Source organism: Lepidochelys kempii, chromosome 11, assembly GCF_965140265.1.
Source record: "Lepidochelys kempii isolate rLepKem1 chromosome 11, rLepKem1.hap2, whole genome shotgun sequence".
Taxonomy (NCBI): Eukaryota; Metazoa; Chordata; order Testudines; family Cheloniidae; genus Lepidochelys; species Lepidochelys kempii.
In genome coordinates, this window is record NC_133266.1 from 21334108 (window position 1) to 21356510 (window position 22403).

General features: G+C 37.3%; 1 protein-coding gene across 12 annotated transcripts in view; it reads right to left on the minus strand.

The window, feature by feature from the left end:
* Positions 1-22403, minus strand: part of LRP1B (LDL receptor related protein 1B) — a 1327274-nt gene that overhangs the window by 346437 nt on the left and 958434 nt on the right. For all 12 annotated transcript variants that reach the window (XM_073305381.1, XM_073305383.1, XM_073305382.1 and 9 more), the window contains 2 exons: positions 9101-9290; positions 7640-7844 (listed from right to left, as the gene is read on the minus strand). In XM_073305381.1, the coding sequence (XP_073161482.1) occupies positions 7640-7844; positions 9101-9290 (395 nt within the window). The remainder of the gene's footprint in view (positions 1-7639; positions 7845-9100; positions 9291-22403) is intronic.

Genomic DNA, 22403 nt, shown 5'->3' on the forward strand with positions numbered 1-22403 from the left:
AACACCTTTAAATCCCTCCTGGCCAGAGGAAAAACCCTTTCACCTGTAAAGCGGTAAGAAGCTAGGATAACCTCGCTGGCACCTGACCAAAATGACCAATGAGGAGACAAGATACTTTCAAAGCTGAAGGGGGTGGGGGAGAGAAACAAAGGGTTCTCTCTGTCTGTGTGATGCTTTTGCCGGGAACAGAAAAGGAATGGAGTCTTAGAACTTAGTAAGTAATCTAGCTAGATATGTGTTAGATTCTGTTTTGTTTAAATGGCTGATAAAATAGCTGTGCTGAATGGAATGGATATTCCTGTTTTTGTGTCTTTTTGTAACTTAAGGTTTTGCCTTGAGGGATTCTCTATGTTTTGAATCTGATTACCCTGTAAGGTATTTACCATCCTGATTTTACAGAGGTAATTCTTTTACTTTTTCTTCTATTAAAATTCTTCTTTTAAGAACCTGATTGCTTTTTTCATTGTTCTTAAGATCCAAGGGTTGGGTCTGTGTTAACCTATGCAAATTGGTGAGAATTTTTATCAAGCCTTCCCCAGGAAAGGGGGTGTAGGGTTTGGGGAGAAAGACGTTTCCAAGCGGGCTCTTTCCCGATTATATATTTGTTAGATGCTTGGTGGTGGCAGCAAAAAAAAGTCAAAGGGCAAAAGGTAAAATAATTTGTACCTTGGGGAAGTTTTAACCTAAGCTGGTAAAAATAAGCTTAGGGGGTTTTCGTGCTGGTCCCCACATCTGTACCCTAGAGTTCAGAGTGGGGAAGGAACCTTGACAGGCAGTCTGAAAAATGTGGATAATAATGACCTTCCTGCCTAGGTATAGCTCCTCTTTACCCAGTTTTACTAAACATTTTCTTCTGTTTTAAAAGATATTATTGGTAGAATCTTTCAAAACAGAAGAAACTTCTGAACAATCACAGTAAACTATCTATTTGTGCAATTATACAAAGGTCTGTATCACATCCATTATGGAGGAACATAAAACTGAACATTTTTTTAGTCTAGGAATTCCTAGACCTCTGACTGATTCTTATTACAGTAATCTCAATCATTTTGCACTTGCACTTCCCCGTCTGTTTGTTGAAACCACTTGACCATTGTCATATGCTTAAGACCAAATACAGCAAATAAATCAGTTCAGAAAACCCCCCATGCTTGCACAGAGCCATACGGAAACCAGTAAGGGTCCACCCATGAGGTGTCAATGAGATAGTCCCTATCCCAAAGAGTGTACAAACTTCAGCAAATCAAGTCCTCAGTCCCTGACTGGGGCCTTTAGGGACTAAAGCAGTACAAATAAATAAACATATCATTCAAATGCACCAGTCAGCAACATATTGCTGTGTTATTAAAGGCCCCCAAACAATGATTAGTGTCCCATTGTACTTGGCACTGTACAAGAAAACAACACAAAGACCTTCCTGTGCCACAGAAAACCCATAATCTAATATTTTACACTGTACAAAATATGTGAATAAATAGATGATTGAAGGGTGAGGATATGATTGAGGCAGCAGTAGAGCTCAAAACATTTCTTACTCATTTAATTTCCTTGCTTCTTTCACTCTGTCCCACCCTTCTGTGATACATGGGATGTGCCTCCTCTCTGCAGATACTGGAGGTGGTTCAGTGCTGTTGCTAGGCACTTAGCCAGGCCTCCTTGTGTACCCCGCCAGAAGACTCATTCAATTATATATAATAATAATTCTCAACAGGACATTATTAGAGCAGCAACTAACTAAATAATTATGCAACTGCATGTAAAACTGCTCCTACCACCTCAATTACTGACTGAGGAATAAAAACAAAATAAATTTCCCATGCTTAATAACATCATCCTGGGGTAGCAGACTTGTTGGAGACACTGTTAGCAGAAGGGAAATTACCTAATAAATATTTCACTCTGCAGCCCTGCATCTCCCACAGTTCTGAGGCACATTGGAAGTACTGAGCAATGTAATCAGATAGGGAGGGAAGAAGAAAAAAAATAAAACACAAAATGTATCCTTTCAGAAATTTATTTTGGGACTACCTCATCCAGTACCTTCTTACCTAAGGATGCCTCTGCAGTGGAATGGAAACATACTCTGTAGAGTTTGATAAATGTACTGTATGAGGATCACGATGCTGCTCTGCAAATTTTCTCAAATGAGGCTCAAGCACAACTCACAAAGCCACTAGGGACCTTGTAGAGGGAGCCCAGATTCCCTCTGGGAACATTTTCTTGATATTTGCTGTGCCATCTGTAGCAAGATTTTAACATCTTGTTTGCAGCAACTTTGAGGCTCTGTAGCCCTGGCATTTTGGATGGAATGAGACTAACAGAATATGATAGGCAGGTGTCCACTACATGCTGGAGATTTCGCTCTAGAGAGCTACAAACATCTATTTATGCCACAACCTTTCCAATGACTGCTGATGACCGAGACAAGGACAAGAGAGCTATCTCCTCAAAAGCATGAAACAGAACAAAAAACAAAACAAAAACAAACACACACACACTTTGGGCAGAAATGTTTCTGGAGTTCTAAGGACAACATTTTCCTCAAAAGAAGTGCAGCAGATTCTCATGTAGACAGAAGTGCTAATTCTGAATCCCTGCATTTCGAAGGGAATGACAACTAGAAAAGCAGTCTGCGGGCTTGTCTAATTTAGCCATTATGATTGACCTTGACATCTAAAGATCCTCAGTTGAGGAATACAATGTATGGACACAAAGAATACTGCTAGGGCTGGTACCTATCTTTCTATGGTGCTTGGTTGTAAGACTCCATCCAAATCATCCTGTATAAACTTTAGTGTAACTGGGATCGCCAGATGTACTCCGCATAAATATAATTTTCTGGTAGAGTTCTGTTTGGGTATCAAAAGTGAATCAGTGAGGCTAACACAAACCCCTTCATGATTTCCATTTCTCTTTGAATACTCAGGCTAACTGCATGTGGTCCAGTTCCAGATGAATAAAGAGTTCCTCTTTCAGGAGATCTAGTCTATTCTGCAAGTGCAGTGGAGGTTCCTTAGCTGTTTCTATCAAGTCCAAAAAATATCTCTGCTGGGTGAGTGAAGGACTAGCAGGATGATCCTCAGTGCTCTTTGCTTCTTCTATTTCACAAATCTTTTTACATGTGCACAAGATTCTCTCTGCCTGGGACATTAATTCCATTACATCTGAGATGTTTCAACTTCTGGTTACTTCTTGATTGTGGAAAGGATATGAATTCATGCTTCAGATCATAACTCAACCTCTAACCAATAAGGTTTAGGAGGAAAATTTTTCTGTGGGCAGATTATTGCCTAATTGCCTGCTACAGGGTTCCAGGAACCTCCTCCAGAGTGGCTAGTACTAGTCACTGTCAGAGACAGCAAACTGGCCACTGGTGTTAATTTTCATGTTCTTGTTCAGACTCACCCAATAGTATTGCTTAATGAACCAAAAGTATATGTTGTCTGAGCTTGTGGGAAATCATATGGCACAAACTGTGAATTTGTGAAAGTTGATGCTTTCCTTTTTCTGGGTGAGGGCCCATGATCCCTAAGTTATCTCTTCTTCTTGGTATGCAACCCAACTAGAAATGCTTGTTTCCACAGTGAGTATGCAGGGTGAAGGGTGAAGAATGAACACTAGATTGGCATTCAGCGCTTTCCTTATACTTATCTACCCCACAAAAGAATATTCAGACTTGATTTGGGAATTACATCTGATTCTGCATTGCAATCTGGTGATATGAATGAGATATAAAATAAAAGCAAAAATTAAAATACTATTATATGTTACCCTAATAAATACAAAGCATATTTAGATTTTTTAAGTAATTAAGATATTCCTTACCAATATAAATACCAAGTTAGATCCATAACCCAGTTTTACATTATGCTATAAAATAAAAATATCCCAGCCACTTATTATATTTTAATCTATATAAGTAAAATAATAACTGTGTGGACTTGTATTATACTGTGACTACACTCTCTTAAAATAGTGTAATAAAAATAGATTATGACTTTGAGTTTGATGAAAACGTTAAACACATGAATAGGCTTGTTAATTTTCAGTATTAGCAAGTAAGATATATGGAATGGAAAGCTATGTTTCACTTTTCAAAACTAAAACTATGTCTAAGCATGTTCACAGAACCTCATTAGGAAGAAATTGTGCTGTGCTTAGCTTCAACAGTATCACTCCTATTTCTCAGAGATTTCCTTCATCAGTGGATATAGCGGATTCATCTCTTCATATTTTCATATGACTCTGTCACTGTCATCTACTAAGGTTTCCATACAGAAAGTCCCACTCCCGTTATAGAACCCTGCCATTCAGACGGCTATAAGCACCTAGTCTAAGCACTTAGTCTTTACCACAATGCTGGTGGTAGTCATAGCCAAGCCCTGGTCGCAGAGGAGGCACCTGGACCTGTTCATGCATGAATTTTAGTAAGATCCCAAACCACAGAAGCAGAACAATGTCATGAAGATTAAAATCCTAGAGATGAAGCAGGACCACAATTTTGAGGTGCTGAACCTACAGTGAGTCTAATGAAGAGTTCCCTGCTTCCCACAAGGCAGATAGCTCACTTGGGAGTGGGCTTAGACATTTTAATAGGTGAGATTCCACATGAGGCATCTCCAGAGGTTTCTGATAAAGTTACAGAACAATCCCAAACTGAATTCAGGATTAGGGTCCTAGTGTCAAGCCAGGAGTTGAGGTTGCTGAAAGAACAAATGAGTCTGAGGAGCATATTCATCCTCCAGATCCCGAGGTGCGCATGATGGATGCCAGTCTTCAGGGATGGGGATCACACTTGGGGAAAAGAACAGCATCGGAGATTGTGGGATCATATCATGCAACCACAGAAAAAGGGAAAACAAGAAAAGAAAAGAAACAAAGCACCAACTTTCTATAGCTCAAACAGTCAAGTCTGCCTTCAAAATGTCCAAAGTTACATCAAAAGTGACCACATATTAGTCCAGTCCAATGTCTCCATCACTGAGAAATTTATCTCAATAATCAAGTCACAGTACTCTATTCACAGATGATGGAGATAATTTCCTGGGCAAATGTAAACTTAGCTTCCATCAGAGTGGTTCATATAAAGGTAACGCTAAAACAGATGGTGGCCTAGTTCAGCAGGCAATCCATAGAGACATCAGAATGGAACTTGAACCAGCAGGTATTCAGCCTAATAACAAACAGATTCAGCCACCTGAAAGTGGACCTGGTTTGAGGTTTACTTTGCTGTTCTCATTTCAAGCAAAAGTTAGTCACACTTCCTTAATTTAAATTAAATTCAAAAGAGGAAATTTTGACTGAATTAAGACTGCAGATTGTCCCTAGTTAAACATTTAGAAAGAAAATGTATTTCTATAGAGATTTAACAGTAAAATAAAAAAAAAGTGTTCTGTAGCACTTTCATGAATGCTAAAAATTCTACAATAAATGCTGTCATATGAAACATATGACATTAATGTTGGGCAGTGCTGGAAATGGGGAGGAGGGTAGAGGTGATTATACCAAACCTCTACACCTCACTACTTCTGCCAGCTGTAAACTGGAAAAAGCTGGAGCATACCATAACTTCTGAGGGGTACACAAACACTTACTTTCCAATTCAAGCACTTCTGGTGGTGCTAGGCTCACCTTTAATATCCCAGAAAAAAAATGTATATAATATACAAGGTACAGAACTAACTAAAAAAATAAACTATGGACAGGTCACCCACTCTTATTCATGCTGAGTTGTTCCTGATTCAACTAATAGTTCCACTGAAACTAATGCCAGTGCTCATGGAGGAAAAGAGTAATAAAGAGTAATAAAATTGAGCCCTACATTAATACAACATTAGGGTGAGATATTTAAACACAAAAGATTTTAGAAAATGCAAAAAATAAGGTTTTCACAGTAACATTATGTACATGGGAGCCCCAATCTTGCTCTGTGTCCTAGCTGTGCTGAGCACAACTTGGGATGGGAAATGCAAGTTCCTGAGGTAAAGTAGAGTACATCTCTCAATGCTCTGCTCAATGCTGGTTATCCAATGTCTACCCACAACCAGGGATTACTGGGTGCAGTGATGCCACACACACAAGTATGCTAGGTTCTGTGAGTCTTCTCCATCTCTCTCCACCCGCAGACTTTCTGGATACTTTGCACCTCCAGAGAAGCATAAGGAAAACTGAAAGGGGGCCAAGTTCTGGTATAGGATAGATATACTGTATATCTAAATAGTCTAATTAATAAACAATAATATGTGTGACTATTTCCAGACAGTTAGTTGGAGGTATGCTTTCTTTTATCTCTCCCTTCACCTCCACCACCACCCCCACCCCACTCATTTCTGAAGTCTCTCTGGATCAGAAATACCATAAAAGATGAAAAGGGATTTTTTTTTTTCAATCTCCAATAAATGTAAAACAGCTAAATGGACTTTTCCTCAATATTTCTAAAAAAAACCAAAACAACTTAATGCAGCAGCCAAATGAGTCAAGTTACAGTCAACTTTCTACATAACCTAACTGTAACTTATAATAGACATATCAGAATGAGAAGTGATATATAGCACTGTATTTTAGGAAATCAGGCATTGTGCTTTAGCAGAGGCATATTTTGCTTGTTTCATTTTATTTACATATAAAAATAATGCCTTTTAAACACAGAATCTGAAACATGAAAACCTAAATTTAAAATAATCCATGCATACATGATTTGGATAATGACACAGAGAGTACACCTATAAAGTCTGTGGATGGTACCTAGTTAGGAGGGGTTTCAAGCACTTTGGAGGACAGGATTAGAATTAGGGTTAGGGTTAGGGAGGGAATAATCAACAGCACAAATGCAAAATGAGAAAGGACTACCTCAGAAGGAGTACTGCAGAAAAGGATCTGGGGCTACAATGGATCACAAACTAAATATGAGTCAACAATGTAATACTGTTGCAAAAAAAGCAGACATCATTCTGGGATGTATTAGCAGAGAGTTGTAAGCAAGACATGAGAAAATTCTTCTTCTCTATTCAGCACTGATGAGTCTAGAGGAGAGCAATCAAAATGACTAAATGTCTAGACAACATGATCTATGAGGAAAGATTGGAAAAATTGGGTTTGTTTAGTTTGGAGAAGAGAAGACTAAGTGGGGGCATGATAACAGTCTTCAAGTATGTAAAATGTTGTTAGAAAGAGGAGAGTGATAAATTGTTCTCCTTAACCACTGAGGACATGATGAGAAGTAATGGGCTTAAATTGCAGCAAAGGAGATTTAGGTTACACATTAGGAAAATCTTCCGAACTGGAAGGGTAGTTAAGCATGGGAACAAATTATCTAGGGAACTGTGGAATCTCTGTCATCGGAGGTTTTTAAAAACATATTAGAAAAACACCTGTCACAGATGGTCTAGATGATACTTAGTCCTGCCTAAAAGTACAGGGGACTGGACTAGATTTATCGAGGTCCCTTCCAGTCCTATATTTCTATGATTCAATTTAGCCATTTTGTTCACGAATAAGAACTAATGGAGAATTACTGATTCATCAATCTACAGGCAGATACATAAGATCCTGATTTGGTAAATCTAAACTTTGGCTGTTTTAGAGAGACTACCCAAAAAGTACATATTCCATATATCAATATTTTTGTTTGTTTACTTACATATCTCTGTGACCCATCATATTCACACCTCTCTATTTTTCCCAGGCTGCCATCTGAAAAGTAGAGTTTCTCTGCACTGTGATCAATGGTAAGTCCATTTGGTGTGAGGATATCAGTACTGATAATAACCTGTGCATTTTTCCCAGAAAGGGTAGCTCTCATGATGCTTGGATGCTGCTCATTCCAGTTAGTCCAAAACATTAAACTGTATTAACATCAAAATAATAATAAAAAGCTGTAAGCTAACCTTGTCTTTATTTTACTTCCTATGTTAATTCCACTTATAAGTTAAGAATATGAAAAACATGTACCTTCAAATATAGTTATAGTGTATATAGTATTTCCAATTAAATTATAATAAAAATCAATTATTTCAGTTTATTCTGTTTTAATGAGTGCTCTGGCATTCTTTTGGTATAATATTTTAAGTAGTGCACCTTTCTCCAAGTTATGAGAATCAATTATTTCTAACAAAGGATAACAAGTATGACAGTCAATAATTTTCAAATTATAGCAGATCCTTGACTCAAATGCAAGCATGGACTTTGTCTTCCCACAAATGTTTGAGTTTTTATCCTCAATTCTGTCACCTGTTTTTTTCTAAACCAGGGAAAATCCATCTATACAAGGCCCTCCCCAGGTTACTTATACCCTGTAGTGAGGCTGTGAGAGACATGCTACATGGAGAGTAGATGCAGAAATACTGCAAATGGGGTCTGCTTACACAGACTTTAGTGGATGATGCATATTTCACAAAAAGAACATACCTCCCAATTTACATAAAGTTACTTCAGAATCTATGCTACATTACTGACTGAAATGACATGTTTGGCTATTTAGGTTCTAATGTGCCATAAAAGAAGTTCAATTAAAGAGAGAGAGAGAGAGAGAGAGAGAGACTTGACTCTCAATGGTGCATGTCCTCCTAAGACACAGCAATTTTTTAAAATTCTACCTTTACAAGTCTAAATTTAGGCACCCATTTGCCCTTTGACTAGGTCATTTGCATGGACACATACACTAGTAAGACAAGAAACTGAGGTTTTATTTTAAGACTGTAAAATATTTGTATTTCCAGCTTTTACTTAAGAAATTTGAACTGTATATTACAGAAACGAACAGCTCAATGGAGAATACTTATCCTTTCTGTTCTACTGTAACTATTTCAGGCAGGTTTTCTTATTTTTTCAAACATCAGCTTGAAGGGTTTTTGGTGACACATAGTACAAAAATATTTGAGCATGATCTAAAAGATTATTTGGATTAAATGAGACATTTTAGGATTTCTGGAAATGCTTTCAAAAATAAAAGCATGAAATTTGGCTCCTGAAACTATATTTAGGCATTTGCCTGATCTTCAAAAGTGCTGAGTACCACAGTTTTCACTTACACGAATGGGAGATGCTCGATGCTCAGCACTTTTGAACATTCAAAAACCAGTAATATAGATGTGGTACATACTTTTGGCATTCATCAAGAGCTAATACATGTGGATGATCATCTTCAGACATTGTTATTACTGCCTCCCTGTTGAAAGCCCCTTGTCGTTTCTGGTCAACTGTATGTCTTGTGATAGATGATGTAGTAGAGCTGGTCCAGTAGAGAGTATCCCAAGCTCTATGATAGGCAAGTCCTTCCACAGAACCTACATCTGATAAAGACAATTAGAAAGAAAATAAATTACTTCTTGCTATCAAAGAAAGGGATTTTTTTTTCTAAATAGTACTTGTTGAGTAACACAGTGGTTCAGATATTTTAACTCTTCCCATTTCCCACTTTTTTTATTCCAGCGTCACACACTGAGATCCAGAGAGATTAAATGATGTATCTTAGGTCACACACAAAGTTTGTGGTGGAGCTGGGCTTGAAATCCAGATCTCTTGTGTCCCACTATAGTGTGTTAAACAGAAGATAACTTCCCCCCTCTACACAGTCATTCCTCTCTTATCTTACTAACTTTCAAACTAAAATTGTTGGCAGTATCTTTAAGCTTATATATATATAAGATATATATTTTCCAAGAAACACATTCTCCGTCCCAGATTTTAAAGTTTCCTATCACTTCGATGCAAACAAATGGTACAATGGGCGTTGGAGGTGATGGAACTGCAACAACACACCAGGGAAGGAAAATAGAGAATGGATTTATCTAACTTTCCATCTAACTCATAACATCCACAACAACAGGAAACTTCAGTTAAGTCCCTTCCTCTTCCCATTGTTTACTTATAACCTGATTTTAAGATTCGCTGTGCACTCACAATTTCCATTGAAATCTATGGAGGACTTATAAAAATCAATCCATTAAACATTTCATTATCAGTTTAAAGAAAATAAAGTAAAGTAAAACCATAGAAGAATAAGCAAATATCATCTGCAGATATTAAACTTATATGATACAGAACACCCGTGAACTGTTAAATCCATTAATATATTTTCAATACAATACTGCCATTTTAAAAATTGGGACCTTTTATGCAACCAGTAGTCAAGTGAAAGTCAACAACTGACACTGAAGGCAGAGTAAGCTCACCTTTTTTTCTAATTATACTTATTATTAAACGGTATCTGAGTTCATATGTTATAAATGTAGATATCCATTTGCATTAATGAATGAATTCTTTTTTTTCAATGTTAACTGATTGTTTTTTTTCATATCTGAAAATGTTTAGAAAAACCTTCTGCATCAAAATACATTTTTTTAAACAAGCTACTGTACCGTGCTCTTTCATCCTACATGAAAAATATGAGGAAGAAACAAAAGCAAATTAAATTAATAGCCAGCTAAGGAATACCTTTAATGCTGTCAAGAAAAGATAAATTGTACACTACCGATTCCAATAAATAAAAGTGACACTGGCAGAAACTGGAGTAATTATTTCTTACTATTGTGTTCCCAATCACTAAGACAACATAACTGATACTCTGATTCTTTATCTATTTAGTGTATAACACAAAAAACAGTTTTAGGCAGAAAGTTAGATGCAACATATTACATTTCTAGATTTTCCTTCAATGGCTCATTTTATAAAATGCAGTATTTATTAACTTGATTATTATTTTTTATATTTGGCATTGTAGAGGGTATTATTTTCATCCTGCAAGTAATATATAGAAAACAGACACTCACCAAAGTAAGCTAATTTACTTTATCTACAGTAGTTCATACACACAAGGCAACAAAAAAGTATTAGCTATGAATGTGTCACTTTCACTGATTCATTCAATATTTTTTCAAAAGTCTCCAGAGGTGATCCTGGCAATTACAGGCCAGAAAGCCTATCTCCAGTACCAGGCAAACTGGCTGAAACTCTAGTCAAGAACAGAATTATCAGACACAAAGATGAACACGATATATTGGGGGAAAGTCATTGTGACTTTTCTAAAGGGAAATCATGCCTCGCCAATCTATTAGAATTCATAGATTCATAGATTCATAGATATTTAGGTCAGAAGGGACCATTATGATCATCTAGTCTGACCTCCTGCACAATGCAGGCCACAGAATTTCACCCACCACTCCTAAAAAAGACCTCACACCTATATCTGTGCTATTGAAGTCCTCAAATTGTAGTTCGAAGACCTCAAGGAGCAGAGAATCCTCCAGCAAGTGACCCGTGCCCCATGCTACAGAGGAAGGCGAAAAACCTCCAGGGCCTTCCAATCTGCCCTGGAGGAAAATTCCTTCCCGACCCCAAATATGTCGATCAGCTAAACCCTGAGCATATGGGCAAGATTCATCAGCCAGATACTACAGAATTCTCTGAGGGTGTCAACAAGCATGTGGACAAGGAGGTCCAGTTGAGATAGTATACTTGGACTTTCAGAAAGCCTTTGACAAGGACCCATGTAAAAAAGCTCTTAAGCAAAGTAAGCAGTTATGAGATACCGGGAAGGTCCTTTCATGGATCAGTAACTGGTTAAAAGACAGGAAACAAAGGATAAGTGAGAATAAATGGTCAGTTTTCGCAGTGGGGAGAGGTAAATAGCAGGGTCCTCCAAGGATCAATATTGTTCAACATATTCATAAATGATCCTGAAAAGGGAGTAAACAGTGAGGAAGTCAAGTTTGCTGATGATACAAAATTACTGAAGATAGTTAAGGGCAAAGTGGACTGTGAATAGTTACAAAGGGATCTCACAAAATTGAGTGACTGAGTAAGAATTTGACAAATGAAATTCAATGTTGATCAGTGCAAAGTAATGCACATTGGAAAACATAATCCCAACTATACATACAAAATGAGAAGGTCTAAGTCAGCTTTACCACTCAAGAAAGAGATGTTGCATCATTGTGGGTAGTTCTCCAAAAACATCTGCTCAACATATGCCACATCAGTCAAAAAACCTAACAATGTTAGGAATCGTTAAGAAAGGGATAAATAATAAGAAACAACAATGTCATAATGTCACTATGTAAATCTATGGTTCACCCACACCCTGAATACTGCATGCAGTGCATCACTCCATCTCAAAAAAGACACATTAGAATTGGAAAAAGTACAGGGAATGGCAACAAAATTATCTAGGGTAGAGAATAGCTTCCATATGAGGAACGATTAAAAAGACTGGTACTGTTCAGCTTAGAAAGAGACAACTAAGGAGGGATATATGATAGAGGTCTATAATATCACAAATGGTGTGGAGCATGTGAATAAAGAAATGTTATTTACCGCTTTGCATAATATCAGAACCAGACGTTACCCATGGAAATTAATAGGCAGCAGGGTTAAAACAAGCATAAGGAAGTCCTTCTGCAAACAACACACCATCAACCTATGGAACTTGTTGCCTTCCCAAGGGATGTTGTGAAGGCCAAAATTGTAATTGGGTTAAAAATAAACTAAGATAACTTTGTGGAGGATAGGTCCAGCAATGGCTATTTAGACAAGATGGCCATGAATGCAAGCTTAGAGCCATGTTCTATCCCTAAACCTCTAAGTGCCAGAAGCTGGGACTGGATGACAGGGGATAGATCAGTTGATAATTGCCCTGTTATGTTAATTCCCTCTGAAGCATCTGACACTGGCCACTGCTGGAAGCAGAATACTGGGCTAGATGAACCATTGGTCTAAGCAGTATGACCATTCTTATGTTCTTATTGATCTACTTTTCTAAAATTTCTCCCTCTGACTAGCTTTCTCAGAGCTTCTCCTAGCTAAACTTCCATGCCATGTCAGCAAGGAACCACTTGTATCTCTATTGAGATGAGCATATGATATTAACTTATGGTCAATATATTTCCTCGGTTACTGCAGTACATAAAGAAGATATATGTTCAAGAGGCCTTTCATTTTCTTTTTATAAGGAATAGTGACCTCACAGAATACTTTATTACAATATGGTTCCAGCTTATGTATATGGATCTATTGAAGCAAATATTACAAAAAAAGGATAATTAAAAGCCCTTAATTTTGCTCCTCTGAAGATATATATATAATTAAGATAGATTTTTACTCTTGGGTCTTAGCTGCCTAAAACAAGATAAGAAAAAAATCAATTTTAACATATCTTGCTATTTGGCTTTCTAATAATGTCTCTACTACTCCTTCCAGATGGCTTGGACAGTCTTGTTTTACAGACTGGAGGAAGTGCAAGGGCTTTTAAGGAAACACTGGGATGTTGGTCCTGCCTACCTGACCTGACAGCCTGAAAAAAGATTTATTCCAACGCTGCAGCAATTTAAAAAACAACAATATAATTGAAAATTCAACCCTCATGAGAGACAGGACTCAAACATTAGTGAAGACATTACTAGAAAAGAAAATTAGGAAGAAAGAAATTTTTTCATTCTTCTGAATAACTTCTCCACTAATCTTCACTGATTGAGACAGAATAATGCAGTAATAAAAAAAGATGGAACAACGGAGGGGTGGATTTTAGGAGAAAAAGCCCTAAGAACAATCCACAGGAACCCACAGGAAAGAGACTACTGATTGAAGCACCTTCCATCTAAAGGAGATGTCAGAATATACATGAAGGTTGGGCTTGCCTTTGGTGATTGGGTTTCTTGAGGTTGTATATGCTTTTCCTATAAAACAACAAATATGTCTGACAAATGAAGTGATAGAGGAATTTTTGTGTTTGTATTTTGAGTAAAAGAAAAAATGAAATTTATTTCTGTACTGCTTATTTCAATTTAGTAGGATCCTCTCAAAAGCTATGCTCTCAGGTGTAAATTGAGAGATTCTGGATACCAAAACAGGCCTTCAGACAAAAGGTTCTTGGAGGTAGAGGCAGTTTAGGAAGTTGAATATCTAACGTCTCCCCAATCAGTTAAAAAAATTACTCTTTCTAAAATTTTGTTCTGTTCAATATATTGAAATTTCTCTGAATTTCAGACATAATTTCTGACCACTGGTTTGTGAGCATAGATTTTACCTCAAGAAAGGAAGGGACTTAACTATTGTTTTCTGTAAATCATTGATTTTGTGAATTAGACAGAAAGTAACGTTTTGCACAGGTAATCCACAGCTAATTAAATTGCCCATTAAAGCTATAAGTAGCCAGTACCAAAGAGAAAAGCCCGAGGGTTTCTCTACTTCATGACAGGGACGAGCCCTGAAGCCACCTTTGTTCCCTGCCCTACCCCCACAAAATCTAAGCATACATGACAGTTCTGCGGCAACTCAGAATAGGGTCCTATGAATTTTGACATACAAAGACAAAATGCAGTACAAATATTTATCAAATAAATGTTATTAAAGTGTTAGAACAAAGACTCCTGGAAAGCTATGCCATGGTGCCATCTATGGAAATATGCAATCTATTTTAACATAAGACAAAGACTACAGTTGGTGAAAAAAATCTTACCATATTTGTAAAAGATATGATTTAAATGGCAAAGAACTTATGAGAGAGTGATGAGAATGTTTCATCTAAAGGAGGGCAGATTTCATACAGTTTTAACAGAAAAAATGAAGGAAACATCAATATAAAGATGATACCAAGAGACCATTACTAGGGGGATTTTGAACAAAAGGATGATCAGAGGTGGAGGAAAAAAAAACTCCTGAAGAAATTTCAGCAACAGAATCTCCTATTAATATAGCCTGCAATAAAAGAACCTCCAGTGAAGTTTTTTTTTTCAGCTTACCAATTTTAGGGAATTACCCACTAAAGACAACTCTCTTGAAGGAAGAAGCTCTCTTGAAATAACATCACAACATTAGGCAGTCAAAAGTTAAGCGGACAAAAAGTTCAGCTGACAAGTTTGTAGGTGAGAATTATATTTACATAAGTATCACAAAGAGAATTAGCGAAATCGTTATATTTTGCTTCCCTCAATAATAATCAAGCACTAGCACCTGGAGGAATCTGATACGTTTGACTTAAAGACAAGAAACAGAAACTATTTATAGTACAAAAATTGTCTCAGCTACAGATCAATATGAAACACATCAGGTAAACCTTATAAGTAGCACAGACTGTAGTCTACTGATACTTGAGTAATTTCCTTATTTGTCACCATGCACCTTTTGTTTCATCAAGTTTTTACCCATGAAATGGAATGCCCTCTCATGACAAGCATAAGGCACTCACACCTTTAAAAAGTTCAGTCCATTAAGTGCAAAATTACAGAGGAGGCTTTTTTAAGACAGTTATATAAGATCTGTGTTAATCAAATATTGATAAAAATATTATTGATGTAAAATGCAGAGTATTTTTTATTTAATAAGTGGTCAGTATTAAGTGAATGAATAAATATTAATTATTAAATTAGAATAAATGGAGTAAATTGTATATTTGTTGGTACTTTTTTTTTTAAGTCACAGCGAGTTAAATAAGTATGGATTGCATGAATGGTGGATAGAAAGCTGGCTAGATCATCAGGCTTAACTGGTAGTGACAACGGCTTGATATCTAGTTGGCAGCCGGTATCAACCAGAGTGCCCCAGGGGTCGGTCCTGGGGCTGGTTTTGTTCAACATCTTCATTAATGATCTGGATGATGGTGTGGATTGCACCCTCAGTAAGTTCACGGATGACACTAAACTGGGGGGAAGAGGTAGATATGCTGGCAAGTAGGAATAGGATCCAGAGTGACTTAGAGAAATTGGAGGATTGGGCCAAAAGAAATCTGATCATGTTCAAGAAGGACAAGTGCAGAGTCCTGTACATAGGATGGAAGAATCCCATGCACTGCTTCAGGCGGGGACCAACTGGCTTAGCAGCAGTTCTGCAGAAAAGGGGAATACAGTGGACGAGAAGCTGGATATGAATCAACAGTGTGCCCTGGTTGCCAAGAAGGCGAACGGCATATTGGGCAGCATTAGTAGAAGCGTTGCCAGCAGACTGAGGGAAGTGATTGTTCCCCTCTATTCAGCACTGGTGAGGCACATCTGGAGTACTGTGTCCAGTTTTGGGCCCCTACTACAGAAAGGATGGTGGACAAATTGGAGAGAGTCCAGTGGAGGGCAACAAAAATTATTAGGGGGCTACGGCACATGACTTATGAGGAGAAGCTGAGGGAACTGGGCTTATTTAGTCTGCAGAAGAGAAGAGTGAAGGGGGATTTGATTGCAGCCTTCAACTACCAGAAAGGTGTGGGAGTGCAAAGAGAATGGAGCTAGGCTGTTCTCAGTGATGGCAGATGACAGAACAAGGAGCAATGGTCTCAAGTTGTAGTGGGGGATGTCTAGGTTGGATATTAGGGAAAAGTATTTCATTAGGAGGGTGGTGAAGCACTGGAATGGGTTATGTCGAGAGGTGGTGGAATCTCCATCATTAGAGGTTTTTAAGGCCTGGCTTCACAAGCCCTGGCTGGGATGATTTAGTTGGGGTTGGTCCTGCTTTGAGCAGGGGGTTGGATTAGATGACCTCTCTTTCAATCCTAATCTTCTATAATTATTCTTTCATCTTTAGGATACAGATAGCAGCCCAAAATTCAAGTAAGTCAATATTATAGTGACCCAGAGGTATTGCCAGTATCACATGGGGAGACAGATTGTCTATGGATCAGCCAGGTCCCAAACCATTTAATGTTTTGCATGTAAAAAGAAAAGCCTTCAACTCCACTTTGAAATTATCAGGAACACTGGTGTTCTAATGATTAGCCACTACAAGACTGTAATGAATTTGTGCTATATTAATTTACCATACACATGTTAAGGATTATTCCATAGCACAACCATATTTTCTGTTGAAAGTAACTGATCAGTTATTCACTCATTTTGAAATATGCAAGAAAATATGTAGTTAGTTCAATGAACACTGCAATTTGGGGAGTCAAACCCAAAATCTTTCATATGATGAAAATCAGGGGATTTGTTGTTTACTATCAGTTTCATATATTCACACTACCTTATACTGTTTTGAGTTAGTAAAGCACACAGAAACTGGAAATGAAAAGAAATGCATTTGTTTCACTGACACATTAAATTAAAACATTGATGGCATTAGATGCCTGCAGCACTGGTTAAATTTATTCTACCCATGAAGCAACAGTTTATGATTTTCATATGAATAGAACACTTAAACGAAGAGAACATTAATACAATATGATATTAATATACAAATCCTCACATTATTCACCTGCCACTGACATTCTGAATTAAAACAGTAATGGGGTGTATAACTGATTAAATATCTACACAACAGAAAGCAACAGCTTATGATTTACAAAGGCAATGGTAGAGTGATCACATCATTACGTTGCCAAACACCATCTATCACTTTTATTGAATTTAACGAAGATGGATTACATTCCCCAGATGAGATGCAACCTATAAATATTGTCATTCTGATCTTCATCTGACTTTCCTAGAGAACGGACAAGCAAGAAATCAATTATTGAAGAACACCTATTAGGATCCCTTGTTATTCAGCATATGTGTGTGCGTGTGGGAGGGGAGACTATTGCTGAAACTATCTAATGACTAACTTCTGAGATTTGGTAATGCTTCTCACTATTTCTGAGCAAAGTAAGTTTCTAGCTTATTTCTTTTAATTTTAAAATTCTGCAGGAAGATTAAATTAAAAACATTACCATTTTTTGTTCTTTGACTAGGGCTGGGTTGGATCAACAAACCTTTTTGCATTAATTCCACCTTCTAAGCTACCTCCATTTGTTCAAACACACCTCAATTTGTTCAAACACACAGCAAATTGTAAGGCAGGAAACAATAATGTTCCTCTATATAATGTAAAATATGGTTTTGTAAATACTAAAAGAGAGTAAACGTCCTAAAAACAACAAGCACAAATAGCACACTTACACCAAAACTTCTGGAGATGTTTTAAAAGTACCTACCATTAAGCACCTCCTTGAGTCCTTATTTACTGTACTCTCTCATTTGGCTTTCACAATTTACTTTTTTCGAAACAGTCTGTCAATTGCTTGAATGGCCCAATCACAGGAGATCAGACTGTTTTCTGATTATGCAAGCGGATTATTTTATTGTAATAGATAACAGGCAGTCACTATTTGATGTCTGAGGTGAAGATTATGCCTCAAAGGCAATACAACATCTGAGAGATGGCTTAAAATTTCACACATATTACCTATTTCACAATCAGAACTTTAATTAATTCTTTACCCTTCCATTTTGCTCCTCAGGTAGCCATAAGGCAAGAAGTCATTCTTGGCAGAAAGTAAAATTATTAAGAGAGAACAATAAACTGTAATAAAAGAATGAATAGATAGCATTTTGTTTTTGAAACTAGAGGCTGATTTGATTGTTTAATTGCTTCTCTCACCAATGAGCTGCAAAATGAGCCCATCTTATTCAGAATACTTTTAAAACCCAGATTGTGCCAAATTTGGCACAACCAAATTTAATAAGTATGTACTAACTACACCACTTTTGTTTTGCCTATGAAAAATTCAGGCAGACATGATGTCATATGGACTAAGTTTGTGTATGTGATTTCTAGAGCTATGTAATATGACACCATGTGATATGCCATGTTACATTAAAACTCCTTCAAATGCTGCTGTAGTAAACTTTCTGATCATACATAATAAACATAGCCTTCAGGGTTCTGCATAGCAACAACCAGCTTATTTTCAGTAGCTACACTTCATGTTACTTCAAGGAGTGAATAATTCTAAGACCCAGGGGAGCAACTTGTTCACAAATTCTGTATCTTTTATTCAGTGCAATCGTATTTAAGGTAAATATATAAACACTGATGTGACCATGTCTCTTTTGGCACATGGCAAAAAAGAAAGTTAAAGGCTAACGGCCAGTTTACCTATTTTTATTCATATAAAGGTGATGTTTTAACATAACCATAAAATATTTTATTGGCCAAATTATGCCTCTTCAGAGGCACTGATGTAAAAAATGGGGAAATGTACTGTACCATAGTGACAGTGTCTGGAGGGAATTGTACCTTTATAAGGCATGATACCTATTACAGCCACTGGAGGAGCATGGTAAGAAGTTACTCTTGCTATATTTTTATTCCCCACAATTCTGATTCCTGGTATGTAAGAGAGGGTTAGGTCAACTAGCAGTACCAGCAGTGCTGACCAGATTCTACCCAAACATAGTTTCTCCTTGTACAGGTGTGCTGAAGGGGAAGGGCAAACATTTCATTTACACTGTATTTGAACCATCAGGCTACTGATGATTTTGATGCTTTCTTCTCCTTTACTTTGGCATTATACAGTATAAGGAAGGCATTTTAATATGGATGGTTATCTTTTAGTTAGATTTTTAATTGCCCTGCATGTATATATCCTTTGCTACTCCTCTTTTAGACTGACTGAGTTAGGGCAGAAGGAAAGAACAACAATTTCTTGTGAGCAAAGCAAAGCAGAATTGATTTTAGGGATATATCAGGATTCAGGAAAAACAACCCCTTGTCTTCACAGCATGTATCATACTGACATTTCATATAAAGTGCTTAATGGTCAGATCAGAAGTAATGACCACTCTAAAGTCTACCTAAATGGAAATTAAACAGATGCCATAGGCGAAGGGCCCGAAGAGTGGTCTTCTGAGAACTTCTAGGAGTAGACTCAACTTCATGGAACTACTTTGTATATCTTCTGAAAGTTGATTAGGGTTATTGTTTTGCAGGATTCTTTTAATATGGAGAATCAGGGAAATATTTTTAGGATTGTCTATTTTTATAAATGGTTGCAATGATAAAGCTTAACACTGCAAAAAGATGTCTAAGGCCTAGAAGTATGATGTCTTGGATAAATGCTAATAAGTGACAAATTTCAGCTGATCTGGATTTAATTTTATTTTCTCAGCTCTAGTGACTAAATCTGGCCCAGATTCTAGTTCTCATATGCAGTAGAGCTTTTCCTCAGTGCTATCACGCTGAGTACTATTGTTTCCTTTTACCAGCAGTATGCTAAGTCAACACAGTCTTCGCTCCAGATGGATAAGGAATCCTTATACTAATGGGTGATTCAAGTTGCGGAGGCGAAGCCAGAATTTACAAGGCCAGAATGGAATCACTAGGATTACTTGTGCCTTATCCTGGTTAATTTTCCCCAGAGTCTGTGACAGCAGAGGAAAAGGATTCAGGATCCCTGAAGATCAGGCTTGGGACAGTACAATTTCCTTCAATCTGATGACTTCTACTCTCTCTTTGACTGTCTATTAGATGAAAGACACTTTTTGACCTTCCTTATAAGCATGGCTTTATTCAGCAACACTTCACAACGTTTTCTTCTTGAAGACACCATCAGGTACTTTGCCGAATCAGGTACTTTCTTCGGCTTGATCCAAAGGTGTCCACCTACAACACTGTTGGATGCCACAGATCTGGCTGCAAGGGTTAGTGCAGGGAAAGAACCATATGATATAAAATCTGCAGCCATGGAGAGTTTTATAATTTTGATTTTCTTGGGAAGGCTCTCAAACAGGGGGTCTGTGTGGACTAGTGTGGCCCAGGCAAAACATGTAGATGTGGACAAAGCCTGGAGCCAAAGGGCAGCAGATGTAGCTTAATAATTCTTCTAGAAGGCTGATTCCACTGTTCAGTCCATTGCTTTTATCTAAGAAGGAAAACTTGAAAAATGATTAGGGGACTAGAACACATGAGTTATGAGGAGAGGCTGAGGGAACTGGGATTGTTTAGTCTACAGAAGAGAAGAATGAGGGGGCATTTGATAGCTGCTTTTAACTACCTGAAAGGTGGATCCAAAGAGGATGGATCTAGACTATTCTCAGTGATAGCAGATGACAGGACAAGGAGTAATAGTCTCAAGTTGCAGTGGGGGAGGTTTAGGTTGGATATTAGGAAAAACTTTTTCACTAGGAGGGTGGTGAAACACTGGAATGCGTTACCTAGGGAGGTGGTGGAATCCCCTTCCTTAGAAGTTTTTAAGGTCAGGCTTGACAAAGCCCTGGCTGGGATGATTTAGTTGGGATTGGTCCTGCTCTGGGCAGGGGGTTGGACTAGATGGCCTCCAGAGGTCCCTTCCAACTCTGTTATTCTATGATTCTATGCTGGTATGGTTGTGTCCTTGACCTGGGGAGCTACAAAAGATTCCACATTAGAGAAACTGATGTAATCCATGATGAATTTAAGAACTGAATAAAAGTTTTGTGCCATCCTGGATAATGTCTGAAGTTTGTTGTGGTGACCCTACTAGGGTTTAATAATTTTATTTAAAGCAAAGAGAATGGAAAGACAGAGTTCTTTTTTGGAGGGAAGGAAGTACATCAGGAACAACCCAGGCCAACAGCCAAGGACACTTCCAAGAGCATATACACTTTCCACTGCCAAGGGACATATTGAGAACTTTTCAGGATCCCAAGAAGTGACTCTCAAAAGTTGTATTTAGCCCTCAATGGCACTCCAAATAAAGGGGAGGCAAACAAGCATAAGCAGAGAGCCCCTCCCTGCCACACTGAAGTGAACATTTCATATTGCAATCTATTAACATTGAAATGTTCCAAGGATTCTACTTACAAAATAGAAATCTAAACCAGTGTAACACTCCCCTCAACAAAAATACATATTTTACTCTTATGTCTCAGTATATTTAATTGTATAGCTTTTGCATGATTTGATATAGTCATTAGTCATGTTTTAAAAGTGTGGAGTGCCTAGGCTAAAACTAAGGATTCTGTCTTACCTTTTTTTAAAAAAATGTTTTTAAAGAGGAAAGCTGTTTAGAAGCATTTTTAAAGCATATGTTTAGCAGATGATATACATACTGGGCTGCTCTGCAACTTTTCATTTTCTTTAGCGAGTTTTTAAAGTTCATTTAGAAGTTTTGTTCTTTCCTCCTACTGACTTTCCAACTTTCTTCTTCCACTGAGCATATTTTAAAGGCAGATGAGCTCAAAAGACAGCATATGAGAGCAACAGCAACATATCTAAATACTTGGTCTCTGATACCCACAAGCACATGAAGAAACAGTGCATACTTTAAAATTTGGGAAACATCAATTTTGAAAAATATTAATATTAAGGCATATTATAACTCTCTTCTTCTGCTATCTCACTGTACAGAATAGATTCCATATAACAAAGAAACATGAATGTTGGAAAGTAAAGCCCTCAAAAGTCAGAAAGTACACATCCAATCTTTATTCTTCCCTATTGTGCATAGGGATTAAAATAGTCTTATTTTACATTGTCACATACTGTCACAGTAAACTTTTGGACATGTTTTCTATTTGTGTATTTAGTGACCATGTTTAACTTTATGGGGCAATAGTCTCCCTGTAACAACAGTTATGGCACTGATACAAGAATGTATTGCAGAATTCAAACACACCTATTTTAAGTTTTATCTGACATCCAATTGGGATAAATACTCTGGATTGAAAATCAAAATATTTCTATCA